At 34.9% G+C, this 11,311-nt stretch overlaps 2 protein-coding genes across 2 annotated transcripts; both read left to right on the top strand.

Annotated features, from left to right (window-relative positions):
* The first annotated feature begins 5,425 nt into the window (after nucleotides 1–5,425).
* Nucleotides 5,426–9,539, top strand: LPA1 (tetratricopeptide repeat (TPR)-containing protein). Its single transcript, XM_048126930.2, has 9 exons — nucleotides 5,426–5,744; nucleotides 6,218–6,321; nucleotides 6,521–6,656; nucleotides 6,891–7,122; nucleotides 7,254–7,411; nucleotides 7,787–7,975; nucleotides 8,256–8,356; nucleotides 8,645–8,741; nucleotides 9,326–9,539. The coding sequence occupies exons 1-9, from the start codon at nucleotides 5,460–5,462 to the stop codon at nucleotides 9,398–9,400; spliced, it is 1,377 nt and encodes a 458-aa protein (XP_047982887.1). The 5' UTR covers nucleotides 5,426–5,459; the 3' UTR covers nucleotides 9,401–9,539.
* Nucleotides 9,540–10,610: 1,071 nt separating this feature from the next.
* On the top strand, nucleotides 10,611–11,143 carry LOC125221513 (rapid alkalinization factor-like). The gene has a single exon (XM_048123631.2). It carries the CDS (start codon nucleotides 10,627–10,629, stop codon nucleotides 10,936–10,938), a length of 312 nt encoding a protein of 103 aa, XP_047979588.1. The 5' UTR covers nucleotides 10,611–10,626; the 3' UTR covers nucleotides 10,939–11,143.
* The last annotated feature ends 168 nt before the right edge of the window (nucleotides 11,144–11,311 follow it).

Below are 11,311 nucleotides of genomic sequence, written 5' to 3'. Positions count from 1 at the left end.
ATGCCATGGAAAAATAGCTTTTTGAGTGAATGGATTTATGTGGTTGTTACTGTTTTCCCACTTTTAACGATTTTAGTGATGTCGGCAGACAGCATCCGATGCATATGTTTTTGGATGTGAAAAACGTGGTTTCGTTTCAAAACTCTTAATCCAATATATATATAGTACAATTTGAAATTTTAAATATAATTTCTCTATGAGACTATGATTGTTGAATAATAGTACTGCATATCATAATGATAGACATCGTCATCAAACGAAAAATACTACCTTATTTATCATATAGTTTTCACAAATATTTCAGTGACCAATAGGGTTGCTTTTTATTATTGGACAAGAAACAATTTGATTATATTAATTCAAAATTTTATTTTTCATGTCCAAATCCGCAAGCCATTATAGACATATTGTGATTTAATTATCAGATCATTTTTACATCAAATAACCCAAATTACTTGCTTATAACTGAAAGCCCTTAACCCTTAACTTTTCTAGAAATTAAAAATAATACTCTTATAAAGGTAGAAAAAAAAACCAAAATTGTAATTACAATATTACAAAATGAAGTCAAATTAAAGTAGTATATAAAATTGAAACTTCAATAAAGGTTTGTTCATCTCATCCAATTTTAAAAGGATAAAATCATTATATTCCAAAGGTATTACTAGAATGAATAAAACCCAAACATTTGTGATGGAAGAACAAAATAAAAGGAAGAGAAAGCAAAAAAGTTGTGATTGGGTTTTGGTTCGCCACATAAGAGAAACAATAACATCCTCTTTTTTCTTCTTATCCCAACACACAAAATGAGTGCTTGCATGAGAAAAGACAATTGAATCAATCACGCATTATTTCTAGGCATCTGTTTCATCTTTTATATAATAATAATAATAATAATAATAATAATAATAATAATAATAATAATAATAATAATAATAATAATAATAATAATAATAATAATAATAATAATAATAATTGAAAATTAAAGAAAAAGTTGTTAAATACTGCTGACATGTGGAACAAAAAATTTTCTTTTGTATGATTGCAACTTGTGCGGCTTATGTGCAACGACTTTGCAAATCTGAACAGAATAAATCGGAAACCTGATGTCGTTTCTACCAAATCTCTCAACATGTACAATTTGTTCTCTGGCATATCTATCTGTCTGTCTAAAATAAAATAACAGTTATTAACTATATTTAGGTAATTACGAAAGATCTAGCATGCATGTATTTACCATCGTGTTAATTGGTACTCCATATTTAGTCAATGAATTATACATATTTATGAATTTATATATTTAATCAACGAATTATAGACATTTCACGATAAGTTTTAATTCGTGATTTGTAGTTTAATTTAAAGGGTTTGAAGCCAATCACTTCCTTATATATTTAGTTATGTCCTATCCACATTAAAGTTTATTATTCTTCACTAATAGGAGTATTCATGTCTGTGAACATTTTATCACAACCACCCTTTGCCCCTTTTTAGTGACATCACTCAGGTTCGACTATATCTATGTAAGTATTATATGCCTAGTACGTAGGTTTGAGTTAAAATGACAATCCCTCTTAAAGTGACACCGTGACACTACTTATACAGCAATTTATAAACACTACACAACAATATTACAAACACTACACGACAATCTATAGATTGCTGTATAGTGTGTCGGATATTGCTGGACAAGAAAAATTGCTGGATAAAGAGCAAAGAATTGCTGGCCGTCTTTTTTACATAATTTTTTTTTGCCACGTGGCAGCTTAATATTCGTCCACGTGTACAAATGATTGGTTAGGAATGATGGTATGGTGTTATTTTAAGGGGTGGTGGCACCCTAACATGCCCCTAGTATGTATACGTATATATGTACAGTTTAATGCGACTATACATATGTAGCATATGTTGTATATGTGTGTATATGTTCATTATAATGATCATTTATTGATCTAGGACTATAATTTAATAGTAGTAATCAATCAAGAATTAGAGTAATTCTGAAGAATGCATATCAGAAAACAAGGAAAGAAAAAAAAAGGTGGGGAGGGGTGAAGAAAAGAAATTAGAGGTCCATCTCAAATGACATAAGCCCCAAAAATAATGTTTTTGCCTTTGTGAAAACAAGTGAGAGACATAATGTATTGGTGATGTGTGTGAAAGATGGCTTTTAGATGTACGATTTTAGGGCAACAGTAATTAGTGCTCTTTCTTTCTTTCTCTCATGGTTAGGGCTCAGCTTTTCCTACAATGCAAGAGAAAGATATCTTTTTGGCGTGCCTTGTTTTCAATGACTAGATTCAGACAACATGAGCGTGCCCTTGTCTGCATAATTGTGTCTTCCATTATCATCAACCTACCATGATTCTTTCTCTTCCTCAATCTCCCACATCCATTTCACTTGGATATCATGTTCGATAGGGAAGATGAGATTAAGCCAAAATATAATAAGAATACACATTTTAGATCAGATAACTCGCTTATCTTCGATCAAGATTGTTATCGGCCCCGAGAAGCAGAAGGTTATTGGCAAAACAAAGAAAATGGCTCATCTACCTACAAAAGTTGGTTTTTAATCTTTATCTATTAATTACATGGATATATAGAAACAAAAAAAAAAAAAAAAAACACTAATCGTAAGAAAAATGGTGTATATAAACTTATAAATATATTAGTACTATAAAGTGGATTTTTGAATAGAAATAGAAGGGGGAGTATATATAATTATGAAATACTCTTATAAAGTGAAATGTTAAAGGCTTTATTATGAACATGACATCATTTACGTACCCTTAGTTCATACGGCCTTATCCATTCCACTTTCAATTATTTATATTTTTCGTCGCATTGCAATCACAATCAGGGTTTTGTCTTATAATTAATTAACTTATAATTACGTTGAGGTCCATAAATTGATATTTCTGTGTACCGTTATCAATTAATTAATCACAAAAAGAATACTAGTATAAGAATCGAAATTTAAAATCTAAGAAATTAATGTATCAATTTCATCTCTCTCTTTTTTGTTGATATATGGTAGTAGTACCCAAAAAAGGGAGATCTAGGAAACCATTTAATGGAAACATCTACGATTGGTGGTGAACACAATATGAATCTAATCTACATTACAAGATAATGGAATCTTTAAAAATGTTAGGAAAATGGAAATCTATATGTATTCTAGTAGATGCAAACTCATATTTCAACTCTAGAAAATTTAATAATCCGTACATTAATAATGTGGTGTTGAATGATGACAATGTTGTACTTGAAATTACTTGTTGGTTGCTTTATCCATTTATGAAATATCCTTGCATTATTGCTCTCCCAAGTGGATATATCGTGGCCACTTCACAAACAAATTTCATCATTGTCATATGCCTTCATTTCCTACGTTCTTTATCACCCCAACCTAATATCAATTATTTATTAGGTTTTAATTTAATTTACATTACAATTTACGTCATGATACTTTATGTTGGATTTCTGATTATTTCGATTCTACAGATAAAATATGAGATGAATAAATAAAAATATTCTTCGATGAGTTGACTTAGTAAGATTATAGTTTTGCAGAAAATTATTGTCATGTCCTTTCGACAAAGTTAAGTGGTGACTGACAAAGCAATAAACCCTTTGTTTTGTTTGTTTTATTATAATTTATTTATCTATTTTTATGATCACTGGTGAAATATGTGAACTTTTAGTTGTTTTTAAAATTAACATGACATTGGTGATATAAATTATTTTTGTAAATTTCAGACTATTTATCATGTCGGATCAATTTGGCAAAATAAAATCACAAATCATGTAAAAATTGTAATTGTAGAGAAAGTAAAATTATACTTTGTACGGTTGATTAGTGAATGTATAAAGTAAGTGTGATAGAGGATTACTAAACGGATTAGTCCGATCTGAATAAATAGTAGTAGCATTAATTCCACAAAATCAATGTGATTAATACATTTTTAGCTTTAGTGTATGATATAATTAACACACATAATTTTGTTAACAATATAACAATATCATTTTAAACTGCAGTATGACGGAAGCAGCCTTTTCCAAGAACAAGACAAACCAAAATGTGGGACAGCAACTATCATCACAACCTCTCATATTGCTTTTAATTGAGAAAAAATTCTGCAAATGCATATCCATCTACACTAGCAACAAACAATAATATTCTTTAATTTTATTATTCCTCATTTCACTGCAGCTTACATATCCCTAGTGCTTTCTTTTCTAGATGAATATGATCATTCAGGAAAATAAAGGTGATAAGGACCTCCTAAATAAATCGATGATAAAATAATGAGATATAACTAGATTGCCAAGAAGGAAGGAAGTGATAAATTTTATATATATGCGTATGCATACATACTACTATCAAAGTATCAATATAACTCATTTAGATTCAAATCAATTTTGAATAATTGCTTGACTATGCTGACACTGATTTGCAACTACACAACAAAATCCTTACTGAAATCTTAATGGATACCACAATTTTCTCTATCATTGTAAAATTTATGAGGTTGAAAATAAAACAATAATGAGTTAAGGCCAAAAATGGTCCCTAGCATATGGTTGTTTTACGAATTTGGTCACTAATATTACATTTTTGATTATTTGGTCCCCCACATATTAACTCTGACCCGAATTGGTCCCAAATTGACGGGACCTTCAATAATAGACGGAGCAGCAGCAGCGGCTGAGCGACGGAGATGTCCGGTGAGGGTGAGGCAACGACCATTGGTGGTGACCAGCGACGAAGGCAGCGGATTTGAAGGGTTTGAAATTTGGGGATTTCCGATTTGGTCGATTGGGGGAAGATCTCTTCGAATTGGAGATGCACCTCAGCCGACGGAGGCCTGAACCATCGGAGTACCGCCGGCGTGGCGTCGGAGCGGCGATGACGGAGGGAGGACGACGGTTGTGGAGTTCACCTCCTTGAGGAGCTCTGATTTGGGGGCGGATGAAACAAGCTTCTAACCTAGAAACTTGTTTTACGAAGTCGGCGGTGTGGCGGCGGCGGCCCGATGATAGCAGCGGCGGTTTTCAGCCGGCGGCGGTGCCGCTGCTTCGTCTATTATTGACGGTCCCGTCAATTTGGGACCAATTCGGGTCAAAGTTAATATGTTGGGACCAAATAATCAAAAAGATAATGTTAGGGACCAAATTTATAAAATAACCATATGCTAAGGACCATTTTCGACCGTTTAACTCTAAAACAATTGTAATTCTAGTATTTGGGAAAAGACTTCATTCACATTGATCATTGGTGTAACTTTTGGGTACACGATGGGCCGTTTATTAGGAATCCCAATCCAGAAAAATGGGCTTTGAGAATCCAGCCCATTAATTATGTAGAATTCGTTAAAAAAATTATTAAATTAAATACAAGTAAAATATCAGATGGTAGCAACCGTTACAGATAAACCGATAGATATTGCCTATGAATGATCTCAATGGCGGCGGCAAATTTTGCACCACTCCACCACCACCATTTCCGCCGCTGCTCGTCCCCGCCAAATTCGAGCTCGTTGTTGATATCAAAGGCGTGTTTCCTTAGCAGAAATTTTTCATCCTCCTACTCGTTTTGTGCGTCGATCCAGCCCGCGAAAATCACTCATGGACAGCTAGTTAATTGCTCTCCGTCGCCGTCCTCCACTTCGCCGGAAGTTAGTGCCGCCACGGCTGAGTCATGTGTTAATTTGGGGCTGGCGCTTTTCGCCAAAGGACGGGTACTTTTTAAAACTAAATTACTATCTCATTTTTTATTTTTGTATTTTTTGCATTTTTGAAGGTATTTTTGTAATTGCCTATTGATTTAGAATGCTATAGAGTTTGTTGCAAAGTAGAGTATTGGATATGATCAGTATAATAGTCTGCGTAGACTTGCAGTGTTTGTGTTTCGTTGATGAATAGTCCCAGCTAAACAAAGTTGTTTTCATCTGGATTGGAGCTTGTGTGAGCTAAGCTCATTTAATAATCATCCAAATTAAATGAATTTCTAAGCTCGGTTGAGATAAAGTTTGGATTTTAAATCGGAAATTTATGTGCATTGTGGCTGTATATGTTTTATCATGGGAGTAAAAACTACTACTAGCATTCTTCTTCTCTCATTTGGGGTAATGGGTCTCTAATTTCAATGATTAGTATTTCGGGGGGGAGTTCTTCCAAGTTTTAGTATCAATTTCTTCGAGTTATATTCCAGGTTAAGGATGCTCTTGAACAGTTTGACACTGCTCTCACTTTGGATCCTAACCCTGTGGAGGCTCAAGCTGCGCTGTATAACAAAGCTTGCTGCCATGCCTACAGGTAAATTTGTGTTCTTTGTAAAACTCGTGTTACCATGGGAAGGATGCAAGACAAAGCCAATCTAGTCTCTTTATGATTGACAATTTAGAAGCTGTTATACTATGCCGGTGTAGAATTTTGGGGCAGATTCAACTATGTATAAATTTGATCATTTTGCATTGATGAGGAATCTTTTTTTCCCTTCTGTTGTGTGTTGAAGGGAGGAAACCAAGAAAGCTGCTGAATGTTTACGAACAGCTTTGAGAGAATATGACCTCAAGTTTGGAACCATTCTAAATGATCCTGATTTGGCCTCATTTAGAGCTATGCCTGAATTCAAGGAATTGCAAGAAGAGGTTGGCTTCTCAATTATGGCCACCTTTTATCTTGCATATGTTTCTATTTTTCAAGACATTCCAATGTATTTCAACTGTCATTGTTCACTTTGTAAAATCTTGCACCATTTGTCGTTGCAACGTCACCTCATTTCAATTTGCTTCACATCATATCAACTCCCAACTCCTCCACCTTCCCCAAGCAACATTGTACAATTCTTACCAATGGTACAATGTTCCTAATGCCATCAACAGGCAAGACTGGGTGGAGAGGATATAGGCTATGGCTTTCGAAGGGATCTAAAGCTCATTAGTGAGGTCCAGGCACCATTCCGCGGGATTCGCAGATTTTTCTATGTGGCATTCACAGCTGCTGCGGGAATCTCATTGTTCTTAACCATACCTAGACTATTTGCTGCAATTAAAGGTGGTGATGGTGCTCCTGACCTGTTACAGACATCTGAAAATGCAGGAATAAATATTGGAGGTAAAGTATAATGTATACTGTATAATGTCTGATGTATATTGTGTAATGTGTAATGTATAACATAAAGTCATGCCCAAAATAACAGAAGTCTTTCAAGGAATTAATTAAGTTTTTGACTCAGCATGGTGCAGGTATTATTGTTTTTGTGGCTTTATTCTTATGGGACAACAAAAAGGAGGAGGAACAGCTTGCTCAAATTACAAGGAATGAAACACTATCAAGGCTTCCTCTGCGCCTTTCGACAAACAGGATTGTTGAACTTGTGCAGCTACGGGACACAGCAAGGCCTGTTAGTGACCCTTCTTCTCTCATTTTTTCTCTAGCACAGTTTCAAACATCAGGGGATTAAGTTGTTACTGAGAAAAAACCCCCTCTACGAGCTCTATTTTGGCATCATTTCCTATCTAGATGTTACAACTGCTTGTTTAAAATGACCTCAGGCATTTTCTGTCAACGTTTGTTGTAACATTTCCTCAATAATTTTTTTTTATTTTATAATTTTGAAGTTGAATTTTTTATTCAAATTCCCTCTTTAACCTATTAGAAATGAGGCCTAGTTTATGTTGTAGTGCCTGTGTTCTTTTGATCCTATTGAGGGTTCACAGTACCCACATTTTGCTTATATCCTTCCATCATTTGGCATTAAGTCTGGTACCAGCTGTAGGTTATTTTGGCTGGTAAGAAAGAGACAGTTGATTCAGCCATGCGAAAGGCAGAGAGGTTTCGAACGGATCTTCTCCGGAGAGGAGTTATACTGATTCCTGTTGTATGGGGTGAAAGGAGAGAACCGCTGGCAGAGAAAAAAGGCTTTGGTCTTTCTCCAAAAGCAGCTGCTTCTCTCCCATCAATTGGGGTAAGACACTTTAGACAGGGTCTGAATGAATTGTTTGTCATGGAATCTGAGTAACTCCTCCTAATATTGCATGGTGTCAATGGTGTTGCACCTTAACCATCTGACAGAGGTTTATCAAGTTTTTGTTGGTCATGACATAGTTAATGGTAGCTCTTTCATATTCGTATGATTGTCCTGTTTGAGAGAAAAGATCATTCTACTTATTATTCTACCTTCCCTTGAATATATATAAAAAAACAGTATGTGTTCTGATTGATTTGTTCTGCTTACATTTTGCTAGGAAGATTTTGATAAGCGAACTCAATCAGTTGTTGCAAATTCAAAAATCAAAGCTGAGATTCGATTCCGAGCAGAAGTGGTATCACCTGCTGAATGGGAAAGGTTGGTACTCCTACTTGCAAGATTATGAATGTCTTTTGACTTGGCTCTCTCGATTACTAGACATCCCACTATCAAGAAAAAGAAAAGCATGGCAGTAATTTTCTTGGTAACTGTTACCACAATTTTACTCGGAACTCTCCATTGATGGCACATGATAATTTTTCCATCATACTGTATTTCTTATCCGAGAGTAGGATATTCCAATAAGACAATGTTTATTAATGTGCATCATTTTTGAATTACGTAGAGCTTTTAAACCAAATATGGACTTAGCCTTTTTACTTCCAGGTGGATAAGAGATCAACAAGAGGCTGAAGGCATAACACCGGGTGAAGATGTGTACATAATTCTCCGTCTAGATGGCCGTGTTCGAAAATCAGGGCTGGTTAGTGATTCTTTGCTAATTACAATCCTGATAAGCTGTCAACTCTTTTATGCAACCAATGAAAATATTGTCACCAGCTTTCAAATGAAAGTCTTCATTGTGATTTGTGAATGTATTGGTGGAGAAGGGTATCTTTTTCTATGCTCCAAACCTTGTTCTGCTGCATTAGCCGTTACTAAAGATCACTCTAAGCAACTAGCTAGTCAGGATTGTGAGACGTTGAGGCTTAAGTCACGGATCAGTTTTTAGGATTTAAGCGTGTCAATTCTGAAAATCAATAGATCCTATCAACCATAAAATGCCATAGAAGCATTAGTAAAGTTGATTCTCGACCACCAACCATCAAAGATAAAAGTCTCCCACTAGAATATGAAGGCTGCCATTTCACCATACATCAACTTGTAGCTACTTTATGGACATTTTTGGCATTCATATTGCTATTTTTTATGGCGAGTCGACCCCATTGCTGTTAGCTTAGATATGTAAACTTTATCGAAGAGTCTTGATTCGGACCGTCTAAAGGGTGAAGACCCAGATGAATATATTTGGTTTCCATGCTGAGATAGTAAGCATTTGTTTTGCAGGGAATGCCTGATTGGCAAGAAATTGTGAAGGAGGTGCCCCCAATGGAAGATCTCTTGAGCAAGCTGGAGAGATAAACCACGTGTTGGAGGGTGCTAGTTGAGATTAAATTATTTCTATTCTATGCTGTTGTTATATGCATATATACTTGTGAGAAAATATTGTATACTTCTTCCTCAAATTGATCTACCGTTATAGTGAGTGCAAATTGATATCTGCTCATGTTTACTTAGTATACTTAGTTATAACCACCGCCTGCCGCCAATCATAATCATTTGCCCCTTTTCAACTTAATCTTTGTTGGTAGGTTAAATCTGCAATTATTTCATTATACTAATCAAGATTAGGACAATTCAACTATTGATTATTGTTGTGAATATGCTGACTTGACTAACTGCATAAAGCATTAACATCCTTTTTCAAGTGTCCAAACTAGCTATAATCAACGGTTAGCTCACCAATAACAATTTGGGTATATCTTTTTGGATCATTTTTTCGTAGGGATCATTTCTTCGTAGGGATTTTAATCTTTTGAAGCATTCGAATATAGTGTATGGTGATCGTATAAAATTATAATTAATAAAAAAAATCGTTCAATCATTATTTGTTTAAATATGCCAAGCTTACAACCAAAATAAGTTTTCTATAAGTCAGGAAGAGAGATTCTCAATAATTTAGGGTGGGTTCTATTGATCATTTCTATAATCAATGTTCAAGTTCAAATAGTACTTGATTTCAATCCATTTTATATCATTGGTCAAGCTAATTTAAATAAATAGAAATAAAATAGAGTCTGATATCAATCATCACTGCCAACTATTTGGGAATCCTTTAATTTTGTATAGTTTTTTAAGCAATTAAAGATCACAAACAGCTAGCGCTATAGAAAAGCATAAAACCAAAAGTAGCTCCACCAGTTTCTTAATGAGTTATCTTTTGATTTTTTTTCCTAATACACATTAATTACATGTATAAGAAAGAAATGTATAATTGCAAAATTTGTTAAATAATGAAGCTGAAATTATGTGGTTCAGTTCACAGTGAGAAGACTTAGATAATTTTCATAATAGTTAAATGTCGTTTAGTCAATAAAAGAACAAAATTCTTGTTTAGGCAAATTGTAACACAGCTGTGTATTTCATTTAATTTATCAAAAACGTGTATGCGACTACAAAAACTCTGGTCCACGCCCGTACCCAAAATAATGTACAGCATTAAAACCAAATTCTGAACTTATATAAGTTAAGTAGGCCAGTTTATTTTGTAGTATTTTCTAAATTACTCAAACCCAAGCATCGACGAAATGGGACTCCTCCGCCTCCTCATCGCCACCGCAGCGGTGACGGCATTCCTCGTAAGCAGCGCCGAGGGCGGCGGTGAATTCAGCTGGATTCCGGTGAGTAATCAGTCTAGCTGCAAGGGATCGTGCATGGAGATGGAGTGGGAGTCGGAGCGGCGCATATTAGCCACGACGAATTACATAAGCTACGGTGCGCTGCAGGCGAACAACGTGCCGTGCTCGCGGCGTGGTGCGTCGTACTACAACTGCAGGCCTGGAGCTGAGGCCAACCCCTACACCCGATCGTGCTCCGCTGCAACACAGTGCCGCAGTTAGCTTCGTTATTTCTATGTATATATATGTTTATAAAATTAAATAGGCTACGTAAACATTACTAATAATCTATTTTTCGCATTTCAAACATCTCTTATCTCTTTCCATTTCCTTTTTTTTTCGCTTTTCTTCTACCTATAGGAGTGAATTATTTTTGTGAACAACTATTTCTTAGTGCAAGTAAGAGAAACTACTGTTTAATGTTTAATCTCTGCCTTCCGATCTATACATTAGTATTTCTTCATCTCAACAATTTTTTATGCCACTAACATTATTGGTGGTCTTGGATCAAGACTTTTACTTGACATTTAATAAATTTTTTTATAAAATTCGAATGAATCGAGTCTTGTTTTTTTGGTCGATTTGTGATATTATT

The sequence above is a fragment of the Salvia hispanica genome, chromosome 1 (assembly GCF_029641045.1).
Source record: "Salvia hispanica isolate PSC_SH4W2 chromosome 1, Shi_PSC_v1, whole genome shotgun sequence".
Taxonomy (NCBI): Eukaryota; Viridiplantae; Streptophyta; class Magnoliopsida; order Lamiales; family Lamiaceae; genus Salvia; species Salvia hispanica.
The sequence above is the reverse complement of the archived record's forward strand: the minus strand, read 5'-3'. Positions and strand labels throughout refer to the sequence as shown.

Excerpts from the sequence above, each read along its gene's own strand:
- LOC125221513 (XM_048123631.2), top strand. The coding sequence starts at position 10,627 with ATGGGACTCCTCCGCCTCCTCATCGCCACCGCAGCGGTGACGGCATTC.
- LPA1 (XM_048126930.2), top strand. The coding sequence starts at position 5,460 with ATGATCTCAATGGCGGCGGCAAATTTTGCACCACTCCACCACCACCAT. Across the intron at positions 6,322-6,520 it reads GCTTGCTGCCATGCCTACAG|GGAGGAAACCAAGAAAGCTG; the intron begins GTAAATTTGTGT and ends TGTGTGTTGAAG. Across the intron at positions 7,412-7,786 it reads TACGGGACACAGCAAGGCCT|GTTATTTTGGCTGGTAAGAA; the intron begins GTTAGTGACCCT and ends TACCAGCTGTAG.